The 18,909-nt window shown below is 38.4% G+C and overlaps 2 protein-coding genes across 3 annotated transcripts; one reads left to right on the top strand and one right to left on the bottom strand.

The window, feature by feature from the left end:
* Window positions 1-1,627: 1,627 nt before the first annotated feature.
* nf2b (NF2, moesin-ezrin-radixin like (MERLIN) tumor suppressor b) lies at window positions 1,628-12,931 on the bottom strand. Its single transcript, XM_008299396.1, has 17 exons — window positions 12,602-12,931; window positions 12,233-12,347; window positions 10,829-10,954; window positions 10,483-10,605; window positions 10,271-10,354; window positions 9,898-9,966; window positions 9,638-9,720; window positions 9,407-9,482; window positions 9,144-9,281; window positions 8,363-8,437; window positions 8,148-8,261; window positions 7,903-8,025; window positions 7,462-7,679; window positions 6,488-6,590; window positions 5,525-5,655; window positions 5,264-5,432; window positions 1,628-3,668 (listed from the first exon to the last, which is right to left on the bottom strand). The coding sequence occupies exons 2-17, from the start codon at window positions 12,320-12,322 to the stop codon at window positions 3,621-3,623; spliced, it is 1,770 nt and encodes a 589-aa protein (XP_008297618.1). The 5' UTR covers window positions 12,323-12,347; window positions 12,602-12,931; the 3' UTR covers window positions 1,628-3,620.
* Window positions 12,932-13,255: 324 nt separating this feature from the next.
* On the top strand, window positions 13,256-18,280 carry mettl27 (methyltransferase like 27). Of its 2 annotated transcripts, none has more exons than XM_008299394.1 (6): window positions 13,256-13,388; window positions 14,614-14,742; window positions 15,061-15,189; window positions 15,434-15,569; window positions 15,933-16,028; window positions 16,139-18,280. In XM_008299394.1, exons 1-6 carry the CDS (start codon window positions 13,305-13,307, stop codon window positions 16,345-16,347), a joined length of 783 nt encoding a protein of 260 aa, XP_008297616.1. In that variant the 5' UTR covers window positions 13,256-13,304; the 3' UTR covers window positions 16,348-18,280. The 2 variants fall into 2 exon arrangements, with proteins under 2 accessions (XP_008297616.1, XP_008297617.1); XM_008299395.1 differs by having other exon boundaries at window positions 13,309-13,392.
* The last annotated feature ends 629 nt before the right edge of the window (window positions 18,281-18,909 follow it).

Below are 18,909 nucleotides of genomic sequence, written 5' to 3'. Positions count from 1 at the left end.
ATTCATAGTGAGTAATTAAGTAACACAATGTGAAGCTGCAAACAAATCTAAATGGCCATCGCTCAGTTGCTGGACTGATTTGTAGGCATAAATTACGAACACAATCAGCCAGTCACCATAATTGTCTTCCACTGAATGTATTTTGATGCAGACTAAGATTGAGGTGATTTGGGGGGATTTTGTTGTATTGTCTTGACAGAAGCGTGAGTCTTGTGTTGCTTTTCGGGAGTTTTCTTTAACTTTTTTATTCAATTGGTAACAGTTGCAAAAAGATTTTTGATGACTCATAAGATGTGATCCAATCTTCGTCTAGGTCATAAAACACACCATTTAAACTAACGGATTAGAAATGGTTGTACTGTTCTTATTGAACACAACGAGTAATCAGTCATAGTCCAGGGTGGGAAAACTATATTAACTTATGTACTAAAAACTTCTCCAAAAGCTACTTGGCGCAAGGTGTTCCAATAAAGGAGATGAGATTGGAACTGTGGGCTGTAGAGGTGCTGCTTCTTATAAATCACAACTTTCATAGGACTGTAGATGAAACATTACAGAGCTGAACAAAGCTGGAAAAAGCCACAAAAGCATTTCTAAAAACAAACAAAACAAAAAAAAAACCTGGGTGTTCATAAATCCCCAATAAGACAAATTGTCAACAAATGGAGGATATTCAGGGCCATTGCTACTCTACCTCGGAGTGGGCATCCTGCAAAGATCCCACCAAGATCACAACATGAAATCCTGAAAAATTTGTAAATGAACCCGAGCGTAATGTCAGAATATCTGCAGGAAACTCTACAACTGTCTAAAATCTTTGTGTATGAAAACAAAACATTGCAGCACATCTCAAGGACCACCTGGATGTCTCACAACACTCCTGGAACAACATTCTCTAGACAGATGAAACAAAAAGTGGATTTTTCTTTTAGCCAAAATGCACAATGCTGTTGCACACCAACAGTAAAATCTCATCCAAACTGTGAAACATGGCAGAGACAGCGTCACGGTTTGGAGTTGCTTTGCTACCTTCGGGCACCTTCCGCTCATTGAGAGCGCAATGAATTCAAAATTGTATCAAGACAATTTTACAGGTGAATGTCAGGGCAGCAGAACATGACCTGAAGCTTGTAGGAGAGGCTGGCTGATGCAGCAAGACAACGAATCCAAAGCACAACAGTAAATCAACAACAGCGAGACTGAAAAAGAAGAAAAGTCCTGTTTTAGAATGGCCAAGTCAGAATCCTTTGTAAGGGAGGAATAGTCCAAAATTCCACCTCGTTGTTGTGCAGATCTCATGTGTGTTTATATTTATGCTATACTTAATCTACACTTAATAGTATAAACAGCAATATCATGTAATAAAAATGCTCGAATCAGAAAGACATGTAACCCAACAGATCGAACTACGAATCTGTTACCTCTACGAAAAAGTTTTCAGTCCTAAATGGCATCAGGTCAAAGCAGACCTGAGTCATCTATAGACTGCTCTCCTACAAAACATAAACGTCAATAACTCAGTGATGAAGAGTTTGACTCACATGAAACGTTGCCAATTTCCTATTTTTCCAAACCGACAGTGCTGTTGGATTTTTATTCTACAAAAATCACAGCCGGTCAGACATCAGATTCTGTTTGTATTTTAATGCACATTCCAATGTGGATTTCAAATGTGTAATTAACAGCTATATTTAGAGGATTGTGTGGCTTTGATGGAGGAGTTCTGTGCATTTCACTAACAAATTAAATGACACCATAATCATCTGAGACAACAAATCAAACAAATGTGTGCAAAAACATGAGGCGAAACAGACACATTGCTGTATCATCACTGCTGTAATTAAATGATATACACAAAATACCTTGAGGATACAAATCATTAACAAAACTTCTAACCTCTTAAAGTTTTTGGGTGTAAAATTAGATTTTTTTTTTAACACTGGACTTGAATGTAGTTGGATAATCTCATTACAGAAAAACAAAACTAAGACTAAATTACAAAAAGTTTCCCCGCAACACAGGACCTCAAGAAAATGTAATGGTGATGTTATCTGAGGATTTAGAACGCAAATAAATAGGGTTAAAGAAGCAACTGAAGCATTTAAGAACAATTCAATAAAAACAAAACCATTTACACAAGTCCAAGGTTAGCGTTATTGATAATGAACTCATCATTTGTAACTGGTTAGTCCATGGTCCAAATAAACAAACATGCAGAACCTCTGGCAGTATGTTTGGCATCCAGCCTCTCCCTTTTTGAGGATATAATGAGAAGTGTAACAGTTCTGCATTTGTGAAATGCAGTGCATGCACCGCTGGTAAAGGTCTTTAAAAGGACTTATCTGGTTAAACATTACTGAGCATTATACTGTGTACCATCAGGGGAAACTAATGGGATTCTACCTGCAGTGATTGTCTCCAACACTAACCCTGAGAAGTGCATGACAAAAAAGAAAAAAAAGGAAAGCCACCAATCTGCTCTTAGTTTCGGGAAGATGTCAAACCCAAAGTTAAGGCAGCTCTAAGACACGTAAGCACAATGACAACAAAATAAACCTTAGCATCTTAAGTCATAATAGCAGAAAAATAAAGTTCCAAGGCACATCAGCAGTCTAAAGTACAAAACAAAAAATCTTGAAATAGCAATCTTTCAACTGTGTACTACATCTCTATTAACTACCATGATGAGGCACTACAAACAATTAAGGTAGCTTAATTGTGTTGTTATCAGTAAAGGCAGTTCACAAAGTAAATGAAACAAGTAAATACAAAAGGAAGACTAAAACAAAGCTCTGAATTTAACATCGTTAGTGGTGTCTCTTCTAGACACTGTCCCTGCACAGGTCCACTTGTCAAATGTGGACATCTGTGTGCAACTACTACTTTTATCAGTGATGCTTATGAGCTGCGTTTCTACGTAAACGGTCACTTTACTTATTGCTGATCAAGAGTTATGTTTAGTGTTGCAAGGTTTATTCAAAATAGCTTGGAAAATTCTTCTTTTTCTTCTTTTTTTTAAATTTACTATTTTCCACAAGCCAAGTTTCAGAAACATTTTTCTAGTTTGAAAAAAAAAAAAAAAGAAACAAAAACTTCCATATTTACAAAATCCACCCCAGATTGAAAAAAAGCCAATTTATCTGATGAAATCTGATGAGACTTTGCCAAAAGCTGGTTTGTGACCAATTTTAACTGGATCCCTGTTTCAAAAAGTCGTACGGCATTATTTGATATTTCATCGCTAAGGCAGGACTGCTTCTATATCTGAGCATCTTATAGCTGAGTATCCCTTAAAACCACACAAACTGTCATCAAATGAAAGCTCAGTCATACATCCACGTTCAGCACCATATCCTGAATCAGAGTTAGATGTATGTCACACATTTTATATATTTGTATATATAAAAGACATGTCGAAGGTGCTGGAGTGTAGCAGGTGGTACAACCTAGCAGGCAGCCCCACTAGTGTCGAGGAGAGATTTAAAGTCATTCCAAAGCACACATTCATGGTGTATGTACATCTGTGTCTGTCGGTTGTTAGTGTCAATTAACTGAACGTGTTTAGAAAGTATTGAGTCGCAGCAGCCGATGCTCTCCTTCCTCATCCTGCAGGAGCAGGATCACACTTCTTCAAAGAAGGCCATCTGAGACATGTACGCAGAGTTTCGCTGCAAAACAAGACAAGTATGAGCTGTCAGAAACAGACGTTTACAAATGTATATATATCTTCATGTAAATATCAATATCACTGCTTTTGATATTTTCAATTCATTCAAATATTTCACTTCTTCAGTGTTTCCCATCTCATAACAGGAGTTTAAGGAGTTTCAGCTGTTGACTTATGGAAGCTAGTACATGTCTATGCATGCTACAATACATACTGATTTTCAGAGCACATCATTCTACTGAGAAACGCTGTCATTTGGCATGTGAGCAATTCTGTACAAGTCCCGGAAAACAGTAAAATACGTATAACGTATAGCCTTTATGTTATGTGTTCAAAGGTTGTTAACACAAAAAAATTAACATATTAAAAACAAGGACAATGTTTGTGATCCATGCATATTCAGTACCACGGCATTGTCAAAAAATGTACTGTAAAATGAAATAAAGAAGCAACTATGATGGGTTTGGACCCTGTCTTTTCACTACAGTTCCAATTAGGTTTTGAATAATGTGAACAGAAACTCCAGTTTTGGCATGTAGTCAGTGATTTAGCTGTGGTTTGCATTTCAGTCCTTATTAAGAAATGATAAACAGAGAGGAAACCACTTAATATTGTTATTATTGATTATGAGCTAGATTCACTGGTTTATTCACTCTATTAACTCTGTGAACCTCAAGCACTTTCTGGGTGTTTTCTGCCCTTGCACCACTTTTACATTTTGCAAAACAAAGGCTCTGCTCCTGTATGAAAACAGCACAGTAATGACTAGAATAGCGAGAACTCAGAATGACAATGTTATGATGTCATTCACAGCAAACAAGTAAAAACAAAAAAATGTTATGGCTACTTTTTTTTTTTTTTGATGTTTTTTTTTTGTTTTTTGCCTTTTTTTGTGGTTGTTGGTGGTGATGGTGGGGCGTGGTGGGGAGGGTGGTGGGGTGATGCGCTGCAGCTGATGCGCTGGTTGGTGTCGTCGCACGGCTGCTGTTGTGGTGGTTTTTCCCCCTTTTCCTTGGTTGGCTTGCCTTCCTTGTTGGGTTTTCGGGCGGCCCTTGGTTCTTTTTTTTTAAAAATTGAAAAACCTTGGACTCACCTTGACCACTTGTTTTTTTGTTGCTTCCGGTTTTTCCCGTTCTTGGAAAGGACCGGTTGCTTCCCCTTATTTTGGCGTTTTTAGTGTTTACATTGTTAATTTGCTTCCATGCTTTTGTCTTGTCTTCTCTGAGTAAGCATGACCTGCAGTTCAACACAGTTCAGCTGAGTTTTCTAATTTTTATCATGCTGATTCTTATAAAGGGAGTGTGATGAAATACCACATTTGTAAGGTTAGATTTGGTGCAGTTGTACAACCACATGGCACTCTAAGGGGAGTAGTTCTAGAAACTCATTAAAGGTCAAAATGATTCTCGCCATTTTTACAGTTTCTGGCTCTGATAAATGGTGTAATATTGGTTGATTGTGAGGACAGCATGCCTTGGAGTTCACAGAGCTAAACCATGGACAGGTAACAATGAACAAGTAAAACTAATAATTTTAGGACTAACGACACTAATAGTTATAAGAGTAATGACAATAAGAAGGAGTCACCACACATACGTTGCTGTGAGGTATGTAGACGGGCTCCTGGACGTATCCTCTCGCCTCATTTTGGAGGCCGTAGAGGCCGGCCTGTTGCTGCTGCTCCTCCAGCTTCAGAGATTCGATCTCTGACTTCAGCTCCTTCAGCTGGTCCTGCAGGTGTTTACTCTTCTCCATGTACTCCAGCCTGAATTAATGCAAATGACAAGATATCATCAACAAACGGAGCCAAACTGTCTTTGTAAAGTGTCGTTCCGGGGGATGCAAACTCCAGCTCACCTCTCTCTCTCAATCTCCATAGACAGCCTTTTCATGTCAGAGTCCTTGAAGTCGAGACGCGTCGACGCTGATTCGTAACCCAAGTCGGTTGCCTCAGGAGGAGCAGGAGGAGTAGAATAGGCTGCTATGAGCTGGAAGACAAGCAAACAGATGTCAGGAAAGGAGCTACATTAACGACAGTAAAGCACATTTCATTACCGCAGTGGGCACATCGCAGCAAAACAACGAGACAGATTGAAGCTTCACTTAATGAACATTATCAGCACATGAAATGTTTTCAGTAGTGTGGATAATGTTCACAGGTCTCTGTTTCTCTGAGTGACAACGTACAAATGAAAGCAAACTATTTCCATCTACCCACCTTCACCCTAAAATAAATGCTTTAAAAAGTTTTGTCGGCGCTGTAGCTCACTGAACAAACGGTTGACTGTGTGAACTATGATTCATTACTTGTGTGAACTTGGTTACTACACAACATCTGTCTTGAGCAAAAAAGTAATTTGTCGATCCGTTTCAAAGAAAGAAACACATCAGTGCTACTGCTTGTTTGTTGTGAAGTATCAACACTAATCAATACTCTTCTCCAGGTCTTAAAAAATCCACAGGAGAAGGAATTCCAACCTCTTTTGTGGCCACTAAAGACACTCTGTGTGACATGAAATCAGGAACTTAGACAAACAAATGAAGCAACTTGTGAAAAAATAAAAATCCTCCCAAAATATAAAACCACAAATTGGTGATTCATACCGTAGCAGCATCAAAGTTCATAAATATCCTATTAAGCAGAGCAGTGAATCAATGGTCTTGGTTTATAACTGCACTGTAATAACCTGGATTTATATCTCAGAGCTACTCAATCACTTTCTAAACAAAAAAACAAGCATTCATGCACAAAAAAACAACAACAAAAACACCAAAGGCATCTCTAAGAGCATAGAGGCAGCAGTTTCATCATCACAGTACAGGGTATGTTGTTTTGGTGATCTCCAGCAGCTTCGCCTTGGCCCTCCGTTCAGCATCCTTTGCCTCAGTCAGGTCCTGTTTCAGGTGATCTGCTTCCTTCAACCTGCAACAAGAGGTTTGGTTAGTTCAAGCCTGATGGACAAGAGGAACACTGTTAATATACAGTGATAAATACTTGTTTTCCTGTGTATTCTGGATACAGGGGTGGAAATTCATTAAGTACCTAGTGATGGCTTTTCTACTGAATACATTTTTAAGATGTGGAAAGAAGCAAAGTGTTGGACTGAGGGATGGTACTTGCACTGAGGAACTTTTTTTTTTTTATCCTTCACTTCAACAAATACAGAACAAGTTGGCTGCAAGTCCTTGCACTAACATTTGGTGTGAATCGTGGGACCTTGAATGTACACAGCTGTGTATCTGCAAACTCTGTCTAATCAATTTGGTTTGCCACAGCTGGACCCCAATCAAGTTCTAGCACATTTTCAAGGATAATTAAATCAAACAGGATGCACCTGACTACACTTTAGTGCGTCACAGCAAATGACCTTAACACTCTGTAAATGAGAATTTTTTAGATTTTTAAAAACATGTTTTCACTTTGTCATTACGGGCTCCTGAGTGTCGAATGATGGGTAAAAATGCTCCGTTTATCTATCTAAAATAAATCTTCAACAAAGCATGTGCGAAAAGTGAAAACATCTAGATACTTTCTGAATCTACTGCTGCACAGATTTGTCCTTATGAATTTACTACCGTTAAATAAAATTGCAGAGGCAGTGATCGCTGAGTCTAAGTGATTTCTACATGACACAGCAAACAACCATCAAAGTGTAAACCGCAGCTTTCGATTGACAGAACGAATCACAGAACAAAAGACATAAAATGACACTTTGCACATAAAGAAGCGAAACAGATGTAATAATTAACCAAAATAAATGCTTTAGGTAGGACTAGTTAAGATGATTTCAGACCTCCGCTCAGACTGCTCCACCAGTTTTACAGCCAGCTGTTCCGCCTCCCTCATCTTCTGCTCCATCAGCCTTTTCTCCTCCTTAGTCTTCATGGCTGTGACCTCTAACCTCTGCCTCTCCTGCTCAGCTTCTGCAGCCTTGTGGGCCAACAGCTTGGCTTCCTCCTCAGCAATCTGGGCCTTCTCTGCTAGCAGGTCCGCTGTCTCCTCAGATCTCAGCTGGAGGAAACGAATTGTAACATTTAATTAACAAGATTTATTATTAAGCAGAGCACATTAGGACTTGATGAAGAATTCTGGCTCTACAATGCAGACAACATAATGTTATTATGAACAGGTTGTTGTCATGAAACATGGATGGAAGGCCTGCTGGCCAAATGAAAGCTAACTCAAAAGTCTGTAGGATTTAACAATTATCTCATGTGAAGGATGCAGTTCTCACCAGCGCCTCGTTGGCCAGTCGTGCTTCATCCTGCAGCTGGAAGAGTCTTCGTTCCATCTCCTCCTTTGCTCGTTCCGCTTCCTCCCTCATTTGTTTTTCCCGTGCCAGGATCTGACGCTCCATCTAGATCGAAGCCAAAAGAAACACAGTTAAAAATAATGACAACCAGCCATGATCAAACGACAGACTGATCCACATCCAATCTGATATTCTCATTGCTCCAGTGGAGTTGACGGAGCACGAACCTTCTTGCGGGCCTTCTCCTCTTTGGCTTGAGCCTTCATCTGTTGCACTTCAATTGAGTCCACTTTCCTCCTCCTCATGAATAGGTCGTGGTTCCCGATGCACAACTGCAGGATCTAGAGACACGGGTGATAAAAAATGAACAATAACTTAATTTATTTAAGTCTTGCAACTTTGTAAAAGTTGAGCATTTACATGGATGAACAAGTAAACCAACCAGCTTATTGACACGCAGTTGAGATGAGTAGAACTTGAAAACATCTTTCTTCTTGTCCAGGGGTTTGATTGTGAACTGCAACAGTGCAAAGATAAAATGCTTAATTCGGAGACATCTCTACAACCGTACAGTTAACTGGTTGGTGAAAATCTCAAACTTAATGACTGCAGCTGTCGATAAACATCATTTTCAAAAAGGCCAATTCATGCTTTCTGCATCTGAGTCCACATACAGCTGCAAACCCACATCAAAACTTTAAAGTTGCACACATTTCTATACATTCTACAGCTGGACTAGAAAACACAATGACGACCTCATCGGCAAGAAGGTGGGGTAACGTGAAAAAGTTTAAAAATCTGTGCAACCGCCTAAAAACAATAGAGTCAAGGATGTGTACAAACATACAGTTCAAACATCATGAAATACAAAAAAAGACACGTGCAGTTGATGTACTTGTTATGCAGACAGCAAAGTTCTAAATTTTGGACAGTGGGTTCCTGACGAATATACTTAGATGACAAAAATATGTCACACAAACCCTTGCAGACATGCAGACGCAGAAACAATGAACTGGCCTTAACAAATAACAGAGGTTTTTCGAAGCAGGAAAGTTGTGAGAGCAAGAAAATAAAAACACTCATTTATCAGGTACCTTTTCACTGAAACAATACAAAAAAAATAAAAGAATAACTCAAGCATATTCTCCACATTATGGATGAAGTATTTAAATCCACTTAGACAGTTTGTAAAGAAAAACAGTGAGTTCACTGCTTGCGATTACCTCCTTTTCACTGTAAGAGATGTTACGGATGCCGCTCCAAGGAAAAGATTTGTTGGGGCTGAGCTTGCTGTTGGGGCTGTAGATGTGAAGACCCTGTGCATCCACTCCAAGTAACAAGTCTGTGTCCCTTTTATTTTGCTGTTGATGTGATGTGGACACAGAAATGTAAACCAACAGCAACGTTCGAAGGTTACATTTTTCATAATATTATGAAAAGTTCATCCAAATTGACAGAACATCAAGTCACAGTAATTTGCACTCACAGTAATGGCGAAGTAGCTGACACCGTACATCTCAAGGTCCTGAGCAATCTTTAGGTATTCCATCTCCGCTTCATCCCTGTATAGATGATGTGAAAATAAGGAAGGAAATAGATGTGAAACCATGATACATTTATCACACCTCAACTACAGAATGTAGAACTACACCTTCTGTAAAGGTGTAAATTTGTCTTCACTCGCTGGGTTTCAGCAGCCCTCCTGGGTCAGTCTTACCTGGCGATGCCTCTGTGCTCAGCGTACCAGGCTGTGATCTTCTCCTCCCACATGTCAGCTGTCATTTGGTACTGCATCAGGACCTGGGATACGCAACACACAACATCACAATCAAAACATTATATACTGAAAGCATCCTCGCATGCAAACATTGGCTAACTAATGTAATGATAAAGTACTCTAAATAAAAAAAAAATGCTGCAAGTGAACATCCAGATTTCAAAGACAGTCAAATATGCCACATAGTACTGCACACTTACTCTTTTTGGCAAAAGCTCATCCTGAGCCAGGAAGCCCGGCTTGTGAAAGTTTGGATCATAATCTCCATACTGTGATTGATGGGGAGACAGCGGCCAACAAGAAAAACATTAATGTCAAGCACTGCAAAAATAAATTTTTCACATCATACTAAAGATCTGTGCTATCGTGTGCATCCAAAGGGAATTCATTTTGTTTTGCATTCATTAATCTCATAAGGTTGCTGCCATTTGTACAGTTGTATCCACACTCTGATCCAAACATTGTAATCTGTTTCTGCAAAAAGCAGAATTTCAATTGGGCTGCAATGGAGAGAATGTTTTGACGTTTTTACAGCAGATGAACTGAGAATTCAACCTCATGCGGCTTTCTTACCTTGGCTTGGACAGCATATGATGCCAACAGAACAGAGGCTTCAGGGGAACAGAATATTTCTTCATCTAATATCTGTTTTTTCACCTAAACAAGATTTCGATGACACGTGAGAACATGCACTGACCTACATTAAAATTTTCTAAACATGGAGATAAATTCTACTGAAAAATCAGGCCTGTGGTTATTTTAAGAAATGTTTCCAGCCACACTACCTGTAAGAAGAAGAGGTGCTGAGTAATTTCTTGGACCAGTTCCTCTTCTACTTTTTCTGGGAAGAATTTAGCCAGGAAATGAAATGTTATAGGAGAGTCCTTGGGAACCTCCTGGTCCAAGACCTTGGTGAACGAAAAAAGAATAGTAACAGAGAAGAGGAAAGGAGCACAATAATGGTTTATTAGACCAGTCTCTCACTAAAGTGTCAGTGCAATTGCAATTAAGGAATGTATCAAGAAAAAGTGACAAACATTAGCTCATTCCATCGACACGGATGTGAGTTGTGTTGTTTTTTTTGCATACTTAATAACAATTAGGCCTCCACGTGTTCACTCCGTCACTCACCCGTTTCTCTTGCTTCAGCCAGGCGTAGGTGTCTTTTACTGTGTACCTGAGTCCAAAGAACCAGGTCTCCCTCAAACCAACAGTGCGACACACCAGGTCAAACAGGTCTTTACCTTTCCACTTTACCTGGAAAAAAAAAACAGTGAATGACAAAAAGACCAGTGAGTTGACCTGAGCTGTTGTTCTGTATTCATTTTTACTGAATAACCCATCCTCAATTTGTTTGAAGTAGAATATCACTCTGAACATTATGGCAAAATCCTGATGTGTCTGATTTACTGCCAAGGTTTCCTGCAGTTTGGAAGTGCGCCACCTCACCTCAGTATAACCACCTCTGCAAATAACAGTTCATTTAAAGAGATAAAACATTAACCTTTGTGAGGAAAACAGTAGAAACATTATCTAATTTTCCGGTGGTAAACTGACACTGACTGATACTTTCAGGGGAGATTGTATGACATGTTTTAGAAGAATGCATGCATTGCAACATGATTAGTCAGCTCTTTCCTTCGTCTTTGTAACAAGTGCAGTGCACTGATACTAAAACTTCTGAAATGTGTCTGAAAAATCTGCACATCACTGCATATGGAAAGCAAATATTGTTACTTTTCTGGGGCATCTCTGGTTTTCTTCAGTTTGCTTATCCATGAATCTGAGAAGGCTGATTTCACGGAAGCCAAAATGATTATACAGTATAAAACAGAAGTGAGCAGAAGTGAGCCCTTAAATGCTAAACTTAAATGCTAAAGGATTCAAAACACAACCACATTTGAACAAATGCACTACTTCTAATTCATCAAGCAGATTATTTCCGCAAATGAACAATTGGAACCAAAAATGTAAGAAAGACTGCAAAATTGAGTACACCTGTGTTTTCTAGTTGGAATAATTGCATGACTGAGGTTATAAAATGACCTTTCTTAGTTTTGGACTGATCTGCTGTTTCTATCTGCATGCCTGCATCATGGCTCCACAGGTAACTGCATAGAAGGACTGAGTCCGTTCTCAAAAATATAGGTGAACAAACGAATCACTGAAAAAGCAAAAATTTGAATCTCAGGAATGAAAGGTGTACTGACCTTTGTTGTATAGAAGTGCTGCTATGGGGCCTGTATTTTAAATATGTAAAGTCTAACCTGTTAGTTTTTTATTTCACACAAGAGCAAATTGCCTACTGCTCCACTAAAAGGTAGAACAGTTACAGTAATTTAATGCAATTTTGGATCATTTGACATTTAAGTGATATTGCAATTAAGTGATACTCACCTCAGTTGTATACTGTACAAGCAAATACATACACACACTAGATAATTGAACACATTGACCTGGATTTGGAAGTTCTACAGTTCTCCATCCAGATAAAGCAATCTTTAAAGGTCAAAAGTTGCCTAAATAAATCCATACCTCACAGCTGAACTCCATTTCAGCATCCATAGTGATAACTTTGACTTTGAAAGTCTTTGGCTGTTTCTTCTTTAATCCCAGGATAGACATTGTGGGGCGTTTCTGTCAAAGAAACCTGTGGAAATGAACAGAGCTACTCTCAGGGCTAAATATCACATTTTACAAGTGATTAGATGGACATGCGTAGTGACTGAAGTAGCACATTTAAAAGTAATTTACAGTTTTAAGCACCTGGCCACAACTGTACATAAGGGTCCTGTTTCTAAACTGTTTAGCGATAAGTACTTCTCCTATCTATTTTACATGAAAAAAGTCACTCCTTTTTGTTTAAAGACAACAAACATTTCAAATATAGATTAGGCCCATTACCAGAGAGGAAAGCCACAAACTTCTGCCGTCCAACAAGACTCAAAAGAAGTTGAGTTTTTGTGTTGGTGGACCACTGCTAAGCTAACCTCTACTGCTAACCAGCGTTAGCTTCCCAGCTATGCCACGAAAACGGCCCAAAACAAGAACTTTTGGGAGACCTTCATGATGAAACGCATCGAATTAAATGACTTGTAAATGTTAGAGGAGCTTCAAATAACACTTTGAAAGAACTCTGCGAGCGCTATCGGCTGCTCCGTGTTTTAGCTGGTTAGCTTGCTGGTAAGGATCAGGACGACTTTCCAGAAGACTTTTGTTTTGACTCCCAAACGCTCTACAGGTGGGAACACGAACAGCAGCTCGGGATGACGCTACTGCGCATGTGCAGCTATCCAAACTGTGGCATGCCGCCTTCCGTGGCTGTCGGACAAATTAAAGTTTGAGTCTTTTCGGGCTGACAGTGTGGTGAGCGTGAAGGCAACAGCAGAGTTTCTTGGCAGAAATTACGTCTCTGGGTATTAAACAGAAAGCACATGAAGGCAAGAAAACGTTTCAACAAATACGAAGCCAAAAGTTATTTCCTGGTGACGAAAAAAGCAGAAAGTGCCTTGAACGCTCCTTCACCTCCAGTCTTTACTGAGGGAATAGCACACCCTGATCTCTACTATTATCGCTTCCTGGTCCAGTTTGCTGCAGCAACTCTTTAATGTTGTTCGATTATGTATTGATTGATTGGCGTGTGAGGACTGGAAGAAGAAACTGCTTGAATAAACCAACCCGGGAGACTACTGTTGGTAACGCTGACTCTTTGCATGTTCATTTATTGTCTAGTGTCATTCACTAGCAGTAGCATTAAGCCAGTGAGCTTTCCACTTCAACTTACATTGCATTTGTTGTCACATTTTCCAGTTTTTCCACGTGGGATTTAAATAATGGTTAAGAGCTACTACAATTTGTCAAGTCGTCACTTGAAAAAATATCAATCTGCAACTAAATTGATAATCGATCGATTATTACAGTCACTTTTCAACCATAAACGTAAAACATTTGCTATTTTTTTCTTTTAGAAGTGAAGCCTGAGGTAATGTACAGAACAATCTAAAGCTTGATTCATTTCTATCCTTGTGACAGTTCAAGTTTGTCATTTTACCTTATTCATTTCATTTTTATTAGAATACTTTAGTTAATGATTTTGATTTTACTATGTTTACCTTATCGTAGCTTTATTGTTATTGTCAATCAAGTTTCTTATATGTGTGCCTGCATTACTATTTTCTTACCTGGCTACATTGTAAATGAGGCCTCCACGTAGCTCAGTGTATTCTGAGCTCAAATAAAGGTTGAATGAATGATTTGGTTGACTGCTTCGTTGTTGTTAATGGCAGTTTTATGAAAGCACTCAGTGGATTGACATATATGGAAAGTAACTGTTAGTTGCAGCTCTCCAGTGTTTTATACAACCTGTAAAATAAACTGAATATCTGTTGCTGGTTTCCCAGAATTCATTTGGTGTTGGTCAGATTTTTACTTGAACTTCACTACTCATGGTATCACAAAACAAACTACTGTAAGACCAAATCAACTGAAACAAAATGAATCTGCAACTATTTTAAGCAAAAATGTTGAACATTTGCTGGTTTTAGCTTCTCAGGTGTTAGAATTGGATGCTTTTTGATGATAATCACTTATATAAAAGTATTGTGCAGATTAATATATAGGAAAATATTATTAGTTGCAGCCCTGTAATGGGTTTTAAAACTTTTAAAATAAACTGAAAATTATTTGTCAGTCTCCCAGAATTTATTTGGGATTGGTCAGATTTTAGTTAGAACTTGGCTCCTCATGGCATAACAAAATAAATTGCTGTAAAACCAAATCAAAACCATGAAGTAAGGAGATGAGCTTGTTAGAATATGAAGGGCCACTAGATGTCTAATTTTCATGTCAATTTATAATGAATGATCTGTTCTTATTAATTCTGCTCATTGTATATTGTCTCTGGTTCTTTTGAGCAGATTTGTATAATGTCGGCTGCCTCGAACACGTTTGAAAATGTGAAAGCGGTTATCTTATCAGCTCATGAAGGCACCACATCAAAAGAAAAGGTGAACTTCTACAACTCCTGGGCACAGAACTATGATCAGGTGAGATAAATGTTGTTAAATGACAATGGATTTTTTTTCCCAGTTAATCAAAAGGAGAGGTAGCTGAGATTACTGTACAGAAATATGCTAAGAAAATAATGCAGTTCAGTATATATATATTGTTGCTCTGTGTCTGTCTAATTTTAGAAAATGAAAAAAGCCTCCTGTTTATATCTAGTTAAAGGTTGATCCATAGTGCCACCGCAGTTCTATACTGTTTATTTGAAGACACAGTCGGATGAGTTTGATATTTTATTTATTTATTTATTTTTACATAGTCAAAAATATGCATAGTTTCCTAACACCTCTTTTAAATAGGATGTGGCTGTTCTGGACTACCGTGCACCATGTCTGGCAGCAAACAGCATCTCGTCCCATTTCAGTGATGAACGTGAAGCAGCTGTCGTGCTGGATGTGGCCTGTGGTACAGGGCTGGTGGCCAAACAGGTAAAAAAAAAAAAGAAAGAAAGAAAGATAAAGAACAGATTCCTGCCCCAAGAAGCTGCATATTTTTTAAAAGAACCCTTCTGTTTTTTGTTTTGTTGTCAGAGTGAGCTTATAAAATACTAATTCTGTTTTGATGTGGTCTGTTTTCGTTGTGATGTTATAACCTTTTTTTTCTATGTCCTTGTACTTACCCTGTCACTGACAGTTTGACTGATAAGCAACCAAATGTGTCTTTGTTGCACAGATGAAGAATCATGGATTTAGACATTTTGTGGGTATTGATGGAAGTGAGGTAATGTTGGAGATGGCCAGAGAGAGCAGCTTGTACCAGGACTTGAAGCAGGCCCTGCTGGGAGAGGAGCCGCTGCCGGCCCAGTGGGGTAATTAAGTCTTTATGAATTCACCCAGATCATTGATCACTGATTCAGTCTGTGATCCTCAGGCAAGGTGGTTTTATTAAGTATTTGTGTGTCTTTAGTTTCTCACTGCTTGGAGCTGTTACAGACTTATTATTGTTCTAATTGCATATAAGTCACTTCTTAAAGTTGTGGTTGTTTTATTGTTGATCCTGCTTCTGCGTCCGTGATCGATGTTATAATCTTATTTGGGAAAAGTTAAGATATTATAGCTATTAAGTATTATTGATCTTGTGTTTTTTTTTGTCATTAGCAGCAGCCATTGTGGGCACTACTTTTAGGAGCACGATTGTCTCATTTTCTCTCCCTGCTCTTCACTTCTTCCAGAAAATGTGTTTGATGTGGTTGTGATTGTTGGAGCACTGAGTGCCGGTCAGGTCCCTGTTTATGTGGTCAGAGACTTGTGTAGGTCCACCAAACCAGGTGAGAATATGACTTTGATGTAGTCTCCACTTCAGTTTTGATATGTGGTTTTAAAATTCTCCTTATTTAACACTGAACAACCCCACTGCACTGTCACCTCTTTCCACTAGGTGGCTACATTTGCATGACGACCAGAAGTAACCGTGACAATCTGGAGTACAAAGCCGCCCTTGAGTCTGAGCTGAGGAAGATGGAGGAAGAAGGGCTCTGCACTTGTGTTGAGGTCACTCAGGTGAAAGACTGGGAGAAAGCCGTGTCAGAACATGAGGATGGCTACATATCTGGTGCTGTGTACCTCTATAGGAAACTACAGGTATAACACAGTGCAGAACAGCGTGAAGCCATGGGACATGACAGGGGCAATTACTCAAGAAGGTGCACAATTTCAACTAATTCTCAATGATTTTTTTGGACGTTGTCAGTCTCATACTGGACCAAAGATGTGAAACTGCATTCACAGATCATGTAAATTTGAAATGTTCACGATTAAATGTTTCAGATTTGTATGTCACAATATCCATGCAGAGGCATGTTACAGTACAATTGGTCTGAAAAATGTGACTGTCCTCTTCATAAAGCACTAAACATTTCTACAGATGTGTGGAATCTTGTGGGCATTCAGTGAAGTCTTCCTTTTTGAACATGCATGACATGAGAACCTTCTAATAAATAGCGACTTTTGTCTTTTCACTGTGGGGCTTTAGTGCATTGATATTGCTATTCAGAAGGGCTGGTCAATGAGTATGAATGCATTTCATTTTATTCAAATGCAGTGTTTCACAAAGTGTTAGGCCACTTATGTTCGGCTTGAAGCTTATTTTGCTTTTGGGAAATTTTGATCAAATGTTGAAAAACAATAATCCCTTCATCCCTGTGGACTTCTATTTTCTTCACACAGAGCAGAACTTTAACTTAGACAATTAGAAATTAATAATGGTTTAAGTCATACTATTGTCACCTTTTATAATAACTTTTTTATTATTATTATTTTACAATTTTCTGTTTTTCACCAAGTGTTTTTTTGGTGTTTTGTTCATTTTTAGCAACTGAACAGAAACCATCTACTCTGAAAAACCAACATTAAGGAAGCATAGGACTGTATATTGTTGGTTGATGTTGTGTTATATGTATTTTTCAGGTCCATTCATCTGTCAGAAAACACTAAACCAAGTTTCTGTACACATGCACAGTCCTTTGTACATCTCTTTAGATGACATTACATTAGCATTAACTTACCCTAACCAGGTCTTTACCTCATAACTTGTTGAGTTACATGATGACGGCTCCCATAATGTGACCCTGTTTGTCCCCACAAAACACTCAAAGTTTTAACTTCAGAGCATAATAAGTGACACAAACGTTTGTTCCGATCTATTGCAAGGTAACACCAAGGCCAGAATGGCTGATATCATGTCTGAAACATGCTGTTACTAAAAATGGCTCCTGTGCTGTCACGTACTGCAGCGAGAGACATGTTCATAAATAGAATATATAACATTTAACTTCAGGGAAAGATGATCTGATCATTTTCCCTCTATTTTTATGACAGTTTATACACTAAGCAGTCAGTTTTGTAGAAGTGGAAACAGCTGAAATATAATAAAAATATACAATGTGGTTGATTACAACAGTTCAGAAAGGTAAAACCAGCACATAAGAATAATGTTTGATATGATTGTCTTTGTATATATAATGTCTTTATATATAATGACTACAGCTTGGAGGCAGGATGTATTCTAAATGTGTACAAGCGTACCAGTAGAAAATGTTCATTTTTGGCCATCACTAGACGACACTCTGTTTAGGCCTCCAGTGGTCTCAAGGTAACACTGTGCTACACTTGGACAATATTACATTTGCTGCTGTACAGCTACACACCAGGATCTGGTGAACAGCAGGTCACAGAGATAGACTGGGAGGAAATATGTGAGTCTAAGCAAGCGGCCAAAGTAAATGAGAAATTTGCAGCAAACGGAGGAACCGTAGCGAGAGCGTTAAGGAGCTGCAATTAATAAAATCCTGGAAAAAGATTTAGAAGAAATGATTCATTTAAAGTGTATATTTACTGAACAGCGTTTTCTTTTCTTTTTTTTTTAACTGTGAGCAGCTGTACAGGAGTGAATGGGTTTATTGTCCTTTGCTTTCTTTTCATCTTTTGATTTCCATCCAATGAGTTTTTTTTTTTCATAACTATAATAAGTTCATGGTTATGATTTACTTCTCAGGAGGTATATAATCGCCAGTTGTGAGTGGGAACTTTTATTTCCTCTGAGTTTTATTCCCTTACCTCATCAGACAGAATAATGCAAAGGACACTTGAAACTGTGAAAGACGTGGTTGCATCAGTTCACGAGATTGTTACATTTAGTGATAAAACTGGCTTCTATGACACTTGGGCAGAGAACTATGATCAGGTAATGTAACTCATTAAGCTATTTCGGATGGTTTACATCACATAATATACCCTTACTCACCTTAAGATCCTTCAAAGAGCAGATCTACAAGAAGTCCTCATTCTTATTTTATCCTAAACTCCAGTCAAGGTGTTGTGTACTAAATAAGAAGTAGTAAAGAGTAAGTAAAGGTATGTGCTGCACTACTGAAATGTGTCCTTGTAATTGCCTTATATTAAGTAAACGTACAGAACTACTGGGAAGAGGATCGTACAATGTTCTCAGAATTTTTTTTTGTGTTACTTGTGCTTTGTTAGGGGAGGTTAACAAGTGCACCATATCTTGTAAGTAAGTATATGTTAAAATGTATGATTATAGTACAATATGACAATTATATCTCTAAATGGAAACACTAATGTGGTTTTTATGGATCCTTAAACTGATACTCACACAGTACTTGCACAGATTAAATGAGAAAATGTCCCCCT

The sequence above is a fragment of the Stegastes partitus genome, unplaced genomic scaffold (genome assembly GCF_000690725.1).
Source record: "Stegastes partitus isolate 25-593 unplaced genomic scaffold, Stegastes_partitus-1.0.2 Scaffold1411, whole genome shotgun sequence".
Taxonomy (NCBI): domain Eukaryota; kingdom Metazoa; phylum Chordata; class Actinopteri; family Pomacentridae; genus Stegastes; species Stegastes partitus.
This window is presented reverse-complemented; position numbering and strand designations above follow the sequence as displayed.

What these genes read in the sequence shown, in the direction of transcription:
- nf2b (XM_008299396.1), bottom strand. Translation starts at nt 12,322, where the DNA reads ATGTCTATCCTGGGATTAAAGAAGAAACAGCCAAAGACTTTCAAAGTC. An exon ending in CATATGCTGTCCAAGCCAAG is followed by an intron (nt 9,967 to 10,270) that starts GTAAGAAAGCCG and finishes CATCAATCACAG; the next exon opens with TATGGAGATTATGATCCAAA. An exon ending in ATGAGCTTTTGCCAAAAAGA is followed by an intron (nt 9,721 to 9,897) that starts GTAAGTGTGCAG and finishes TGCGTATCCCAG; the next exon opens with GTCCTGATGCAGTACCAAAT.
- mettl27 (XM_008299394.1), top strand. Translation starts at nt 13,305, where the DNA reads ATGTTGTTCGATTATGTATTGATTGATTGGCGTGTGAGGACTGGAAGA. An exon ending in GGGCACAGAACTATGATCAG is followed by an intron (nt 14,743 to 15,060) that starts GTGAGATAAATG and finishes TCTTTTAAATAG; the next exon opens with GATGTGGCTGTTCTGGACTA. An exon ending in GCCGCTGCCGGCCCAGTGGG is followed by an intron (nt 15,570 to 15,932) that starts GTAATTAAGTCT and finishes CACTTCTTCCAG; the next exon opens with AAAATGTGTTTGATGTGGTT.